Source organism: Prionailurus bengalensis, chromosome C1 (assembly GCF_016509475.1).
Source record: "Prionailurus bengalensis isolate Pbe53 chromosome C1, Fcat_Pben_1.1_paternal_pri, whole genome shotgun sequence".
NCBI lineage: Eukaryota > Metazoa > Chordata > Mammalia > Carnivora > Felidae > Prionailurus > Prionailurus bengalensis.
In genome coordinates this window covers 100,402,252-100,420,022 of record NC_057345.1, presented here as the reverse complement: position 1 = coordinate 100,420,022, position 17,771 = coordinate 100,402,252, and the positions used below count along the sequence as shown (strand labels likewise).

Here is a 17,771-nt window from a genome sequence, read left to right as displayed (position 1 = left end):
CATGAACTTGAGGGTGATTTTGTGGTACATTTATGACCTGTGTACAGCATTTCAATTTGGACCAAATGAACTTGTCTGGCTCCTGCCTGATGGCCAGTTTTATGAGCAAACTGGTACAGCACTAAGGCAAAGGGGAAGCCATGGGCTCTGATATATCCAGGAGGTCTAAGTTTGGGTATTCATATACCTTGTACTAGGATGAGTACACATTCACTAGATTTCTCGAAATTAACTCTTTTTCTTCAGTATTAACGTCAGGCATGGCTAGGTCAAAAGGAACTCACTCAAAAATCACAAGAATTAAAAAAAAAATACTCCTTGTTTTAAAAAAAAACTGAACAAAATCAACACTATACTAACAATTATAATGGAAAGACAAGAGGGGCACCTGGGTGGCTCAGTTAGGCGTCCGACTTCGGCTCAGGTCATGACCTCATGGTTTGTGAGTTCGAGCCCCGCCATCAGGCTCTGTGCAGACAGCTCGGAGCCTGGAACCTGCTTCAGATTCTGTCTCTGTCTCTCTCCCTCTGCCCCTCCCCCTCTTGCACTCTTTCTCTCTCAAAACTAAATAAACGTGAAAAAAAATTTTTTAAAAAGCAAGTATGAAGTGATTAGAAGGACTGGAAAGAGCTCATGCCCAATACAAAGAAATTAGATTTTTATAAGGGAATCAGTTATGTCTTATACAGAAATCACATACAAAATTGAGTAATTTCCCTAGAAAGCTTAGTTGTAAGAACAACTACCACACCAGATTTGCCCTCAAATACACTCTGATAGGAGTATACACTCTGAAGGAAACCGAAGAGACTGAACTCTCTTAGCTCTGGCTGCCTCAACTATAAAATGGGGAAAGAAGGATTTACTGAATTTGTGAAACGGAAAATGCCTGGCTGAGAGTCTGCCGTGTTATAAGAGCTCAATAAAATGGGAACTTCTGTTATGTATTTTCAATTTTGTATTTCTATCATTTGTTAAGGGTTCAATTACGATCCCCCCCCCCCAACAATACCCCTATGGTGAAGACCAAGCCCACAGTATCTCAACGGGTGACCATACTTGGGAATGGGGTCACCGCAGAGGTTATCAGTTGTTATTAGACATCATCGGTTGAGGTCATACGAGAACAGAGCAGGACCCTAACCCTATGACTAGTATCCTTAAAGAGAGGGAAGCCTCTCTTTATGCACAGACGTGTATAAAGGGAAGACACCATGTGAAAATGAGGGCAGAGATGGGAGGTGAGGTGTTTACAAGCCAAGGAACACCAAAGGTTGCCCACAAACCACCGGAAGCGGGCGGGGAGGCCTGGAGAAGACTCTCCCTCATCCTCCGAAGGAATCGACCCCGCTGGCATGCGGTCTGCTAGTCTCCAGAGCTGTGAGAGAGCACCTGTCTGTTGTTGAAGCCCCCAGGTAGTGGTTCTTTGTTACAGCAGCCCGAGCAGACAGATACACCATTGTTGCTTGCTCTCCAATAATTCACTTCATGGTTTTCAAAGTCTGAGTTGCCATTCGGTGGTTGTGAAATGAATTTGTAGTGGTTGTGACCAGCATGTGTGTGCGTGTCTTAATACAACGCAACAGAAGAGGAAATATTAGAGTCCACTGCATTTAGTACAGAATAAATACTGTTGCATTCAATGTTCAGTACACAAAGGTGTGTGTGTAGCAGATGATGGTGAAAATTATATATCTTAATTTGTATTGGGGTAAAAAAAAAGAAAAACCAGTTGAACACTTTTTAAAACCCATCTCTTATTTTCTGCACCCATTACCATTTCCTTGAAGGGGGTGAAAGGAAGCATCCCTACAACAGAAATAGTGATAAGGTTAGTGTGTGCTCTATGCAGGGGGGTGTCTGTCAGCCTAGCGGGAGGCAGCTCTGGACTGCTGCCCAGTTCAAAGAAAAGATGCCGCACCCTAAAACACTCTCCTTAAAAATAGAGTTATTGGTGCTAATAACTCGGAACTGCGGGTCACGTGTCTTCCTGCAGACAACAGGACCGCCATATTGTTACGGAACAGCACTCAAACATGCTGCTGCTTTCTTCCTAGGACAACCCGGTGCCTATAGGATGTGGCCCATGACCTCACATCTACTGCTTCTGCCAAACACACAGCATATAGCCTTCCTGCTGCCCAGCATTCCTCAAGTGCTCCTCAGATTGGGCTGACTCTGGTGGAAACCAGGTCAATCAGAATCATTCTGGCTCGCTTTTGTGGAAGCCAATCAGAAACTTTCAGTTCCCTTGGAATCAGGGTACTATAGAGATGATTTTCAAAAAGAAAGAGTCCAATGGGAGGTGGGATGGAGGGGAAAGTGGGTGATGGGCATTGAGGAGGGCACCTGTTAGGATGAGCACTGGGTGTTGTATGGAAACCAATTTGACAATAAATTTCATATTAAAAAAAAAAAAAAGAAAGAAAGAAAGCTTCCAAGATGGTTGTGTAGGAAGATCCTGAACTCACTTCCTCCCAAGGACACATGCAATCTACAGCTATGTAGGGATCACTTCCCTTTGAAAAAGATCTGAAAACTAGATGAACTGTGTCCACACAACAGAAGACAAAAGGATTACACTGAGATGGGTGGGAGAATTAGGAACACTGTCACACCAAAACAACCACCCCCCCACTGCAGGAACATCTCGCCAGATAGGCATTTCTCCTGGAGGAGCAAGGGGTCAGGGCCCCACATCAGACACTCCAACCCTTGGGATCCATGTTGGAGACATGAGCACCCCAAAACATCTGGCTTAGAATCCAAAAGGGCTGACATCCAAAGAACCTACGGTGCCATGGGAAATGGAGATTCTTCTTTTAAAGGGATCACCTGCTTAGGGATGCCTGGGTGGCTCAGTCAGGTAAGCGTCAGACTTCAGCTCAGGTCATGATCTTGCAGTCTGTGGGTTCGGGCCCCGCGTCGGGCTCTGTGCTGACACTCAGAGCCTGGAGCCTGCTTCGGATTCTGTGTCTCCCTTTCTCTCTGCCCACCACCCCCCCACTCCCACCCCAGCTGGTGCTCTGTCTCTCAAAAATAAACAAACACTAAAAAAAATTTTAAGGGGCACCTGGGTGGTGCAGTCGGTTAAGCGTCCGACTTCAGCCAGGTCACGATCTTGCGGTCCATGAGTTCGAGCCCCGCGTCGGGCTCTGGACCGATGGCTCAGAGCCTGGAGCCTGTTTCCGATTCTGTGTCTCCCTCTCTCTCTGCCCCTCCCCCGTTCATGCTCTGTCTCTCTCTGTCCCAAAAATAAATAAACGTTGAAAAAAAAAATTTAAGGGATTACCTGCAGTCTCACTTGCCCCAGAATCCAGTGAAAAAGCACCCATTCCAAAAGCACCCAGACTGTATGTGAAGGAGATTCATTTGCTGGTCTGGGGCATCTGCTGGAAAGACAGCTGGCGCTCTCTCCAGAGATGGGGGCACTGGCAGAGACCATTTGTAGCTCTCTACCTACCCTGCTGGTGTAGACTGGGTGCTTGGGCACAACTCAGCACCCTCCCATGGCCTCACTGGGCTGGGTAGGGGTGAGTGCTCATGGCACCGTCCTGCCGCCTTGCTGAGGCTGGAGATCTTGGGTGACTGCAATAATACCGGCTCCCTGGCAGGCGTAAGCAAGCAGGAACAATCACAGCATTCTCTGCCTCCCTTGCCAAAGCTGATGAGTGCAGGTGGCAGTTGTGACGCTCCCCTACACCCTGGCTGGGGCTGGCAAGCCCTAGTGGTCATGGCATTCTCCCACCCTCAACTCGGGCCAAAGCATGCATGCAGACAGGGCACTCTCCTGCTGCACTGCTGAAGCCCACGGGCATCTTCCCACTGCCTTTCTGAAGCTGGCAGGGTACCCCACCCCTACAATCTCTAGCTGATCTTCTAAAGCCAGCAGACATGCAGAAACCACACAGGAGATACCCCCTATCTGCCTGGCCCTGGTGGCCAAGGGGGCTGGTGTTCCTGAACTCCAGGGGACTAGGACAATCAGAAAGACAATTCTTAGCAAGCCAACACCCACAGGACACTGCACAGACAGCAGACGGCAACACACTTATGGTCTTCCTGTGAAAAAAGGCCTATTTACTTATCCTGAAGCCTCAGCCTGCAGGATAACCTTCAGGTGTCCAACACATCCGGAGGCTGTGGAGGCATTCCCAGGGAACATAAGCAAAGAGATACTATCCTTGTGCACCCCACTGGCCTCACTACAGCTTGATGAGAACTTCCAATAAGATTGTACACTCTCTCAGGGCCCCAATTTTTGCAACTGTTACCCAAGGGACGCCTCCAGATCTCCTGGTCTGGAGGCCAGCAGGGTTTACAAGTGCAGTCCCACAGGACTGTATATATTTGCATAATTTAAAAACTGCTGCCTAAGGGTCTGGCTTCTACTCAGCCTGAAACGAGGTGATAAATGAGATTTGTCCCCTTGGAGCAGTGACAGATCCTGGCACACCCTCAACAATAGGGACATATCAAGAATAAATCAGGCTACTTAGACAATCACAAAGGTTTGAGAGACAACTAAGAGCTATGGCAAGGTCAAACAAGAAGGATCATTACCTACACAAGGCCACTCCTTCATGCCTGAGAGGTAGCTATTTCACCTAATACCCAAAAACTAACGGAGAGTCAAGCAAAGTAAGACAGACAAATATGTTCCAAACAAGAGAACACACACACACACACACACACACACACACACACACACCTACCTCAGAAGAAGACCTTAATGATATGGAGATAAGTAATCTCCCTAATAAAGAAATCAGAGTAATGGTCATAAAGATGCTCACCAAACTTGGGAGAAGAATGCATGAACCCAGTGAGAATTTCAACAAAGATAAGAAAATAGAGGAAAGTACCAACCAAAAGTTACAGAGCTGAAGAATACAATAACTGAACTGAAATATACAGTAGAGGAATTCAGAGCAGACTGGATGAAGCAAAAGAATGGATCAGTGAACTGGAAGACAAAGCATTGGAAATCACTCAGAGCAGCAAGAAGAAAAAAGAATTTTAAAAGATGAAGATATGGGGTACCTGGGTGGCTCAGTCAGTTAAGCATCCAACTCTGGCTCATGGCATGATCTTGCGCTTGGTGGGTTCAAGCCCCACATGAGGCTCTGTGACATTGACAAGCTCAGAGCTGGAGCCTACTTTGGATTCTATGTCTCTATCTCTCTGGCCCTCCCCCGCTTGTGCTCTCTCTCAAAAATAAACAAACATTATAAAATGGTTTTTTTAGATAAAAAAATAAAAAATGAAGATAACTTAAGAGATCTGTAGGACAATATTAAATGGAATAACATTCACATCATAGGGGTCCTAGAAGGAGAAGAGACAGAGAAAGGTGTGGAAAACTTAATTCAAGAAATAATGGCCAAAAACGTCCCTAACCTGAGGACAGAAATAGAAAACCAAGCCCAATAAGCACAGAGAATTCTAAATAAAATATACCCAAAGAGAGCCACACCAAGACACATTATAATTAAAATGTCAAAAGTCAAAGAAAAAAAGAGAACCTTTAAAGCAGCAAGAGAAGACCAACTTGTTACATACAAGGGAAACCTCATAAAGTTATCAGCAATTTTTCAGCAGAAATTCTGCAGGCCAGAAGAGGGTGGCATGACATATTCAAAATGCTGAAAGGAAAAAACTTCTGACCAAGAATACTCTACCTGGTAAGATTATCATTCAGAATTGAAGGAGAAAGAGTTTCCCAGATAAGCAAAAGCTAAGGGAGTTCATCACACTAAGCCAGCCTTACAAGAAATATTAAAGGGACTTCTTAAAGCTGAAAAAAATGTCACTAATTAACAACGAGAAACCATACAAAAGTAAAAAATCTCATCAGAAAAGGTAAGTATATATTAAAAGTAGTGGATTAATCACTTATAAAGCTAGCATAAAAGTTGAAAGACAAAAGTAATAAAATTAAAATTGCAATAATTAGTTAATAAATGCATAAAATAAAAAAAAGTAAAATGTGACATCAAAAACAAAATGTGAGCTGGCAGGGTGTAAAAGTGCAGAGTTTTGGAATGTGTTCACATTTAAGTTGCTATCAATCCAAATAGATTGTCATGTACATGGGACAGTATATGTGCACCTAATGGTGACCACAAAGCAAAAACTTATAGTAAATACACAAGAGAAAATGAGAAACGAATGTAACACTACAGAAAGAAATCATACCACAAGGGAAGAGAAAAAGAGAAGAAAGGAACAGAGAGGAACTACAAAACAGCCAGAAAACAGTGAACAAAATAGCAAGAAGTACATACCTGTCTTTAATTATTTTAAATGTAAATGAACTAAATTCTCCAATAAAAAGACATAGAGGGGCTGAATGCATTTTAAAAAACAAGTCTCTTCTGTATACTGCCTACAAGAGACTTACTTTAGGATACACACCGACTGAAAATGAAGGGATGGAAAAAGATATTCCATGCAAACAGAAACGAAAAGAAAGGTGGTGTAGCTATACTCATATCACACAAAATAGATGTTAAAACAAAGACTGTAATAGAAGACAAAGAGGACCACTACATAATGATAATAGGTTCAAGCAAGCAAGAAGATACAACATTTATGTATACTCATGTACCCAACATAGAAGCACCAAAATATTTAAAGCAAATATTAACAGGGGCCACTGCTCAGTCAGGAAAGCATCTGACTTCAGCTCAGGTCATGATCTCACGCTTTTTAAGTTCAAGTCCCGCGTCGGGCTCTGTGCTGACAGCTCAGAGCCTGGAGTCTGCTTCGGATTTTGTGTCCCCTTCCCTCTTCACCCCTCCCCTGCTTGCACTCTGTTTCTCTCTCTCTCTCCCAAAAATAAACGTTAAAAAATAATAAATAAAATAAAGTAAAATGTTAAAGCAAATATTAACAGACCTAAAGAGGGAAGTTGACAGCAATATTATAATAGTAGAGGGTTTTTAACACCACACTTACATCAATAGATACATCATCTAGACAGAAAATCAGTAAGCATATCAGCTTTGAACAGCACATTATCAGACCAGGTGGACTTAACAGATATATACAGAACATTCCACTCAAATGCAGCAAAATATACATTCTTCTCAAGTGCACATGGAACATTCTCCAGACAGCTCACATGTTAGGCCATGAAACAAGTCTCAATAAATTCAAGAAAACTTAAATGATATCAAGCATCTTTCCCAATCACAATGGTATGAAACTAGAAATCATCTACAAGAAGAAAACTTACTTAAAAAAAACACAAATACGTGGAGATTAAACAACTGGGACAACAAAGAAATCAAAAGAGAAATTAAAAAAATACCTAGAGGAAAATGAACAGAAATACAACATACCAAAATCTATGGGATGCAGCAAAAGTGGTCCTGAGAGGGAAATTCGTAACAATGCAGGCTTACCTCTAGAAACAAGAGAAATATCAAATAAATAACCTAACTTTATGTCTAAAGGAACTAGAAAAAGAAGAACCAAAGAAGCCCAAAGTTAGTGCAAGGAAAGGAATAATAAAGATCACGAGTGGAAATTAATAAAGACTAAAAGGAAATAAAGAGAACAGGGGAAAAAAAAGTCAATGAAGCTAAGAACCTTGAGAAGATAAACAAAATTCTTTAACAAACAAAATTGACAAGGCTTTAGCTAGACTCACCAGGCAAAAAAGGAAAAATCAACAAAATCAGAAATAAAAGAGAAGTTGCAACTAACTGATACCACAGAAATACAAAGGATTATGACACTACTGTGAATAAATACATGCCAACAAATTGGACAACCTAGAAGAAATGGATAAATTCTTAGAAATATTTGATCTTCAAGAATGAATCAGGAAGAAATAGAAAATCAGAAAAGACTGATTACTAGTAAGGAGACTGAATCAGTAATCAAAATCCTCCCAACAAATAAAAGTCCAGTACCAGACGGTTTCTCCGAATTTTACCAAACATTCAAAGAAACATTGAAGAGGAGGGAATGCTTTCAAATTCATTTTATGAAGCCAACATTCCTCTGATACCAAAACCACATAGCACCACCATAAAAAAAAAAAAAATTACAGGCCAATATGCCTGATGAACACAGATGCAAAAATCTTCAATAAAACATTAGCAAACAAAATTGAACAATGCATTAAATGGATCACACCCATTCACACACACACCGTCATATACCATCAACAATACATTAAAGGGATCACCACCAACAAATGAGATTTATTTCAGGGGAGCAAGTCTTGTTCAACATCCATGAATTGATCAGTGTCATACGCCACATTAACAAAATGCAAGATAAAAATCATATGATCATCTCAATAAATGCATAAAAAGCATTTGGCAAAATTCAACATCTATTTACGATAAGAACTCTCATCAAAGTGGGTACTGAAGAAACATACCCCAACAAGAACCATATATGACAAACCACAGCTAATATCATGTTCAATAAGAAAGAAATAAGACAAATGATAAGAAATAAGATAAGAAAGATAAGAAATAAGACAAATACCCACTCTCCCCACTTTTACTCAACATAGTATGGGGGTTCTAGCCACAATAATTAGGCAAGAAAAATAAATAAAACGCAACCAAATTGGAAAAGAAGAGATACAACTTTCACTATCTGCAGATGACTAATGCTAGAGATAGAAAACCCTAAAGATTCCACCAAAAAAAAAGTGTTAGAAAAAATGAATTCAGTAAAGCTACAGAATACAAAATTAACATACAAAAATCTGTTGCATTTCTATGCAGTAATAACAAATCATTAGAAACAGAAATCAAGAAAACAATCCCATTTACAATTGCATCAGTAAGAATACGATACCTAGATGGTACACCTGGGTGGCTCAGTCAGTTAAGCATCTGACTTCAGCTCAGGTCATGATCTCAAGGTTCAAGAGTTCGAGCCCCGTGTTGGGCTCTGTGCTGACAGCTTGAGCCTGGAGACTGTTTCAGATTCTGTGTCTCCCTCTCTCTGCCGCTCTCTCTCTCAAAAATAAGTAAACATTAAAAAAAAAATTAAAAAAAAAAAAGAATACAATACCTAGGAATAAACCAAGGAGACAAAAGACCTGTATACTGAAAACTATAAGACACTGACGTCAGAAATGGAAGAAGACACAAATAAATGGAAAGATACTCCATGTTCATGGATTGGAAGAATTAACATTGTTAAAATCTCCATACCACTCAAAGCAATCTACAGATTCAGTGTAATCCCTATCAAAATTCCAATGGCACTTTTCACAATACTAGAACAAATAATTCTAAAATTTATATGGAATTGCAAAAGACCCCAAAGACCCTAAATCATCAGAGCAATCTTGAGAAGCAAGAACAAAGTCAGAAGTACCATACTCCCAGATTTCAACCTATACTACAAAACTACAGCAATCAAAACAGTATGGTACTGGCATAAAAACAGCTACATAGATAAATGCAAGAGAACAGAGCCCAGCAATAAACTCATGCACATGTGGTCAATTAATTTACAAAAAAAGGCAAGAATACAAAATGGTGCTGGGAAAACTCAACAGCTACAGGCAAAAGAATGGAACTGGACCTCCATCTTACACCATATACAAAAGTCAACTCAAAATGAATAAGACACTTGAATGTAAGACATAAAACTACAAAGTTCCTAGAAGAAAACAGAGGTGTTAAGCTCTATGAAGTTGGTCTTAGTGATGTTTTTTTGGATCTGACTTCAAAGGCAAGGGTAACAAAAGCAAAAATAAACAAATGGGACTACATGAAACTAAAAAGCTTCTGTACAGCAAAGAAAACCATCGACAAAATGGAAAGGCAACACGCTGAACAGGAGAAGATACTGGTAAATCATATATTCAATAGGGAGTTAATATTCAAAACATACAAAGAACTCATACTACTCAATTACAAAAGAGCCCAAACAATCTGATTTAAAAATGGGTAGAAAATCTGCACAGACCTTTTTCTAAAGAAAATATAGAGTGCAAGGGCACCTGGGTGGTTCAGTCAGTTGAGTGTCTGACTCCTGATTTTGGCTCAGGTCATGATCCCAGGGTCGTGAGACTGAGCCCTGCATCAGGCTCTGCGCTGTGTGGAGGCCGCTTAAGAGTCTCAATCTCTTTCTCCCTCTCTGCCCTTCTTCTCCCCACCCCCGACCCTGCTTGCACTCTCTCCGAAAAAGAAAGAAGAGGGGTGCCTGGGTGGTTCAGTAGGTTAAGCGTCCGACTTTGGCTCAGGTCATGATCTCATGGTTTGTGAGTTAGAGCCCTGCATTGGGCTCTGTGCTGACAGCTCAGAGCCTGGAGCCTACTTTGGATTCTGTGTCTCTTTCTCTCTCTGCCCCTCCCCCACTTATGCTCTGTCTCTCTCTGTCTCTCAAAAATAAATAAATGTAAAAAGAAAAAAAAATTTTTAAAGAAAGAAGAAAACATACAGATGGCCAAAAGGCACATGAAAAGATGGTCAAGATCACTGATAATGATGGAAATACAAATCAAAATCACAACGAGGTATCCCCTTAAACCTGTCAGAATAGCTGTTACCAAAAAGAGAAGAAATAACAAGTATTGGCGAGGATGTGGAGAAAAGGGAACCCTTGTGCACTGTTGGTGGGGATGTAAATTGGTGCAGCCAATCAGGAAAACAGTGTGGAGGTCCCTCAAAAAATTAAAAATTGAACTACCCTATGATCCAGCAATTTCACTTCTGGGTATCTAGCCAACCTTGAGGGTACCATGCTAAATGAAACCAATCAGACAGAAAAAGGCAAATAACATTTGCTTTCACTTACACGTGGAATCTAAAATACAAAGCAACCGAACAAAAGTCCAACTCATAGATACAGAGAACAGACTGGTGGTCGCCCGAGGAGAGGAGGCGTGGGGGAGGTGAAATGGGTGAAAGGGATGAAGAAGTACAAACTTCTAGTTATGAAATAAGTCACTGGGATATAATGGACAGCCTGGGGAACACAGTCAACAATAGTGTATTAACTTTGTATGGAGACAGATGGTAACTACCTTTACTGAGGTGATAATTCTACAATACATACAAAGACTGGATCACTACTCTGTACGAAACGAATGTATTTGTGTCAATTATACTTCAGTTTAAAAAAAAAGAGAAGGGTGCCTGGGTGACTCAGTCGGTTGAGCGTCCGACTTCAGCTCAGGTCATGATCTCACAGCTCGTGAGTTTGAGCCCCGCATCGGGCTCTGTGCTGATAGCTTGGAGCCTGGAGCCTGCTTCGGATTCTGTGTCTCCCTCTCTCTCTGCCCCTAACCCACTCGCATTCTGTCTCTGTCTCTCTCACAAATAAATGAAACATTAAAAAAAATTTTTTTTAATAAAAAAAAAAAAAAAAAAGAGATGATTTGCTCTGAAGCCATATTCGCACAGCCCTCCTGGCTAGGTGAGAAGGCCATCTACAGCAAAGAGAGCCAGGCAGGCACCTGGACCAGACAGGTGAATTGAACCTCACCTGGCATCACGAGCCACTGGATCCAGCCACACCACCTCAATCACTCCACTCACACGTACACGCACGTGTACATACTTCTTCCCCCGCACATTTCAGTATCTTGCAATTTTACTCACCCCCACTCATATCCCTTCAGCGAATTTCTATCACTGGCAACACAGGGCCTTGGAATCCTACATGACCATTCAGCCCTGAACCCATTCGTCACCAGAGTTCACAAAGGACATATGCAATCTCTTTTTTATATTTACTTTTAGTGATGACCAGACAATTGTGAAGATCCCTAAGAGAACTTTCAGAAGGAAATGTTGTGGGGGAGACCCTTAAGAGGCAGCGTAGCCCAGGGGTGCCTGGGTGGCTCAGTCGGTTGAGAGTCCGACTTTGGCTCAGGTCATGATCTCACAGTTCGTGAGTTCAAGCCCTGCGTTGGGCTCTGTGCTGACAGCTCGGAGCCTGGAGCCTGCTTTGGATTCTGTGTCTTCCTCTCTCTCTGCCCCATCCCCACTCATGCTCTGTCTCTGTCTTAAAAATAAATAAAACATTATAAAAAAAAAAAGAGGCAGTGCAGCCCGGTGCTTAACCTCCCTGGGGCCAAGTTTCGTCATCCGTGAAATGGAGACAGCAATAACCACCCCCCCCCCACACACACCCATACTGTGTAAGGAGTCACTGAGTTGTGTACCCTCACCGCAGTGCCCTGCGGTGGTAAGGAGCTAACCTCATCACAACCTTCCACGCTGCTTTCTTGGCAAGGTTTACAAAGGAATTCCCTAATGTACAAATCTTGTCAATTCCTGTCAGTGGTCAAGAACTTGACCAGGGTTAGCAAGCTGCCCACAGTGCCCTCAGGCAGGAGCCTACATCCCTTATAAGGTCTCTCTCCTGTCTCTCTCCCTCTTCTTAGTGATTGGAGCTTTGGCACCCGACCCAGCCCCTAGTCTCCGCTCTGTAATCCGTTTCCCACGTGGTTGCCCAAATCATCTTTTTAACCCACAAATCATGCATCCGTTCACTAGTCAAGGTCTGTGATGGCTCCTTACCACCTCCAGGATACAATCGATCTTTCCCAACGGCCCCCCCATGTGATTCCCCCAGTTCACGCCACCATCCCTCTCACCTGAATTATTGCAAGAGCCTCCCAGCTGGCCTCTGGCTTCCACTCGTGCCCTGTACTCCCAACCCAGCAGTTGAGGCACTATTTTAAACACTTAGGCTGGATTAGGTCATCACCCTGCTGCAAACTTGCCGATGGCTCCCCATCTCAGGTCAAAGCCCAAACACACAGAGGCCTCACAGACTAGCATCTGAGGCCTCACAGGACCTAGCGCTGCTTCTCGAACCTCCTGCTCCTCTCCCACGCACTCCCTGGATGGTAGCCAGCCAAGCCTTCCCCCTAACATTCCTGGAACAAACCAGATCTTCTCCAACCTCCGTGCTCTTCCGCGGGTCCGGAGTTCAGAGCACACTCCACCTCGAAGCCTCCTTCACCGGATTCAGATCTTTATTCCCGGGTCAGCCTCTTGTGCACACACCCACACCCCCCATTCTTACTCCTGCCAGATTTTCTTATCACTCATCGCTAATAGACTCTATGTGTATTTGTATATTTTTACTATCATTGATTGTCTGTCTCTTCCCACTAGAATGTGAGTTTCTACAAGAGCAGTGATGGTTATCTGCTTTGTTGATAACCAAACAACAGAGCCTAGAACAGGGCCTGGTACCTAGCAGTTTGTTCAATAAACATTTGCTTAATGAGTGAATGAATAAAAGACTTACGAGGTCATTGGCAGGCTGGCCACTCCGGGTGGCTTTGTCTCCTGCCACTTTTCCACCCTCTAAAGTTCAGCCTCCGACAAAACAGAGGACCCTTCATTTCCTGGAAATGCCATGCTTTCTGAGGCCTCACGTCCCCTGCTTCTGTATCTCCTTCACCTGGAATGCCTCCCAGCAATCTCCTCATCCTCTTAGAAGACACTGTCCCAGAAGCACCTCCTCTGTGAAGCCTTCCCCCTCTCTCCTGGGATCACTTGGGCACTCCTGCCTCCATGTTCCAGCTCAACCTGCAAAAATACCTTCAGTGCTGGCTACGTTAGCGTGCCACTGGGAAAAGTAAAGCAGGTATGAACAGATGCTCGAAAGATCAAATTCTAATCTAAAAAGATATAAACCCAGCCAGCATCTTGCATGCAGAACAGAGATGTTCCCTCATCCGTACAAACCAAGATGTTAAATTTTGGTAACAGAATTTCAACTTGCTCTGAGCAGTCTGGTATTTAGCACAGATTTCCTTTAATATTGTTAAATAACAGCTAATAATATTTTTAAATATAGTTTGTAAAAATTAAAGCATATGGCCCTTTTCAAATCAAAAAGAGTGTCTGCAGAGCCACCCACTGCCAATTTTTGTCAAAACCTCTTGTAACAGTTGATAACTGACGGAAAAAGAACAATTTTCTCCTTTGGTTTTCCAAATTCTACCAGTATTTCAAACTAAGAGCCCCAGACACTTAATGGCAACTGAAACGTATTAATTTAGCTCTCCACAAAGAGGTCTTTACAAAGGAACGATTTTAACCTGTGCTTTCATTTGTTTTTAGGGTTCAGTGTAAGAACCCCTCATACGAAAAGCATTTCTTCATCAGCCTTAAAAGCACCATTGAGGACACTACTGTGTTGTTCAGTGACTCAAGCGTCCGTATGTCAAAATTCCCTCGAAATGCAGTACCAGAAAAAAATACCTGTTGATGGACCATTGTACATTCTTTCCCCAGAAAACAAGAAGTACGCAGGCATTCCTTGCGTTCAAGCCAGTTGGCACAGCCAAGAGTGCCTTTGTTATTCAAGACAAAATAAGGGCACGGCAACTTCACATCTGTGTAGCGGTATGAAAGCTTCTGTGCCAAAGCATTAGCACTCCCAGTTACTAAGTGGCCCAGCACCACATCCCAAACCCTTACAGGTAAGTCTCAGAAGCTTCTACTGTCTCCTAACTCCCGTTCTAAATAAATTTTGCGGGGCGCCTGGGAGACTCAGTCGGTTAAGCATCTGACTCTCGGTTTCAGCTCAGGTCAAGGTCTCGTGGTTTCGTGAGGTCAAGCCTTGCGTTGGGATTCTTTCTCTGCCTCTCTCTCTGCCTCTCTCCCACTTGCACTCTGTCTCTCTCAAAATAAATAAACTTTAAACAAATAATTTGCCTAAGCCTACAAAACAACCTCGAAGAAAAAATACCTAATGTAATTGTTACTGCTAACTTCATCTCTCTTTTCTCTCTCCCAACTTCCAACTCCTGTTTCCCCCAACATATACAAAATTCATGTGTCCGTCCGTACCTTAGCTTCAAGTCAGTACTAAATATGGTCAACTATGGAAACCATACACAGTTTAAACTTCTAATAATAATCTGTTCTTTATCTCCATACCTTTCCCTCTATGTCCCTACTGCCCTTGTACTTTTTTGGGTTTTTTTGTTTTTTTTTTTACCTTCATCTTAAGGTTTTTATTGCATGTATACATGGATGTCTTTGTAAATTGCCTCCAATGCTTTTTTGAAAGGAGGGGAGGGAAGTAGGGTATACATTTCTAAAGACCAATAATTAAGATTTCCTCTTTAGGGAGATTTTCCCTTTCTGCTATGAAGGAGAGTAGCTTGTATCAGATCAACTCCAGCCTCGCAAACAACTACAAAAGATGGCTAAAATACAAGAAACAGCTAACTGAATGCATTGTCAGTAATCAAGGTATGAAGGATCAGGGGACCAAGATCCCAGAAACACACCAAGGTGGGCCCCACAATGTCTACTGCTTTTTCTCTTGAGACATTTGCCAATTTTTTTAAATGTTTATTTTTGAGAGAGAGAGAGAGAGAGAGAGAGAGAGCGAGCGAGCATGAGTGGGGTAGGGGCAGAGAGAAAGGGAGACACAGAATCCAAAGCAGGCTCCTGGCTCTCAGCTGTCAGCACAGAGCCCGATGCAGGGCTTGAACTCACAAACCATGAGCTCATGACCTGAGCGGAGGTCAGACGCTTAACCGACTGAGCCACCCACACACCCCAAGACATTTGCCAATTTTTAAGTGACGTAGGTGCTTCCCAGTGCCTCACAGGGCCAAGACGACAACTGAAGTTCAAACCCCTTTAGGAAGTCATAGCTGGAGAAGTCAGGATCCCAGAGAAAAAGGCAACAACAGAGAAGCCAGCCTGACCTGCTGCACTGATTTTTCCTCAAGGCGAACTGACATGAAAGCTACGCTCAGGGGGACAGGGCTGGGTAAGTGGCTGAGAAGCTAAGAAGAAAGTAAACAGTAGGAGGCTAAAAGGTTAAGCAAAGTTTTCAACCATCTCACAGTACTGGGGAGACGAAAATTGGAATTCTGAGTTCACAAAGGAAGGTAGACTGTAGTAAACACCCCAGGCGTTTGGGGACAGCCCTGAAGGGCCATGCCCTCGGAGTGAGAGCAAAGCTCAAAGAATCAGCTGTCGACGACACTGAGATCCAGTCTCAAAACATCTCTCAGTCCCTCACGGGATCGTGGTGAGCTCTTATTCTGCTGGACTGCTAGAAAAACAAGCACATCTTCTTAGGAAAAAGAGAACATCGTGCAGAGGTGCAGAGTCTCTGTGGCTTTTCAGTATTCAATTGAAACTTATCTGACGTTCCAGATGATAGGACCAAATGACTGAATTACAAAAGAGGAAGAAAAAAAAAAAAAAAAGAAAAACAGACAAGAGAAATAGATCCACAGGGATCCAGATACTGCTGTTATCAGCATGGACTTGAAAATAACTATGGTTAATTTACTACAGAAATAGACAACAGAATTTGACCCCTTACCTGAAATCTATTAAAATAATCAAATTGAAATATTAGAACTAAAAAACAAAATAAAAAACACATATTTGAAATTAAGAGCTCAATAAACAGGGATGCCTGGGAGGCTCAGTCAGTTGAGTGTCTGACTTCGGCTCAGGTCATGATCTCATGGCTTGTGGGTTCAAGCCCCGCATCGGGCTCTGTGCTGATAGCTCAGAGCCTGGAGCCTGCTTCGGATTCTGGGTCTCCCTCCCTCTCTGCCTCTCCCCGTCTCGCGTTCTGTCTCTGTCTGTCTCTCTCTCAAAAATAAACATTAAAAAATTTTTTTTAAAAGAGCTCAATAGCTCTTTGGTCTCGGTTGCGGAAACAAGATGACGAAGGGGACGTCATCGTTTGGAAAGTGTCGCAATAAGACGCACACGTTGTGCCGCCGCTGTGGCTCGAAGGCCTGCCACCTTCAGAAGTCGACCTGTGGCAAATGTGGCTATCCTGCCACGTGGAAGAGAAAGTGTAACTGCAGTGCCAAGGCTAAAAGAAGAAATACCACTGGGACCGGTCGAATGAGGCACCTAAAAATTGTATACCGCAGATTCAGGCATGGATTCCGTGAAGGAACAACGCCTAAACCCAAGAGGGGAGCTGTTGCAGCATCCAGTTCATCTTAGGGATTTCAACGATTAGTCACACAATAAATGTTCTGGTTTAAAAAAATAAATAAAAAAATAAAAATAAATAAAAAAGCTCAATAAACAGGTTTAATAGTAGACTAGAAGGAACAGGAAAAAAAGTCAATATAAGTTATCCAAACTGAAGCCCAGGGTAAAAAAAAAAAAAGGATGAAAAATACAGAAAATAGTGTACAAGACACATAAAAAACAGTAAAAAGGTTAAACACAAGTGTAAGAGAGTCCTACAGGAGAAAGAAAGAATGTGGTAGAAGTAGGCAAAATTAATTTTTGAAGAGATAGTGGCCAAGATGTTAAATTGACAGAAGACATCATGTCCCAGATTCAAGAAGTGCTACATATCCTGCGCAGGAGGAATACAGAGAAAACCACACCTAGGAACATCGTGGTAAAACTCTCTAAAGGCAGAGAAGGGAGCATGAATACAACCGACAGCTGACTTTTAACAGACACTGCTCGTAAGACAATGGGATGACATCTTTAAAGTAATGACAGAGTGGGGAATGCGAGCCGGTGCAGCCACTCTGGAAAACAGTATGGAGGTTCCTCAAAAACCGAAAAATAGAACTACCCTACGATCCAGCAATTGCACTAATAGGCATTTGTCCATGGGATACGGGTGTGCTGTTTTGAAGGGACACATGCACCCCCATGTCTATAGCAGCACTATCGACAATAGCGAAAGTATGGAAAGAGCCCAAAGGTCCATCGATGGATGAATGGATAAAGAAGATGTGGTATATGGTATATATGCACAATGGAATATTACTCGGCAATCAAAAAGAATGAAATCTTGCCATT

The 17,771-nt window shown here is 42.6% G+C and overlaps 2 protein-coding genes across 2 annotated transcripts in view; one reads left to right on the top strand and one right to left on the bottom strand.

Annotated features, from left to right (window-relative positions):
• The window catches only part of PTGFRN (prostaglandin F2 receptor inhibitor), an 87,875-nt gene that overhangs the window by 46,368 nt on the left and 23,736 nt on the right, over positions 1-17,771 (bottom strand). The gene's annotated exons all lie outside the window — the stretch shown is intronic.
• On the top strand, positions 16,619-17,024 carry LOC122481002 (60S ribosomal protein L37-like). The gene has a single exon (XM_043575946.1). It carries the CDS (start codon positions 16,656-16,658, stop codon positions 16,947-16,949), a length of 294 nt encoding a protein of 97 aa, XP_043431881.1. The 5' UTR covers positions 16,619-16,655; the 3' UTR covers positions 16,950-17,024.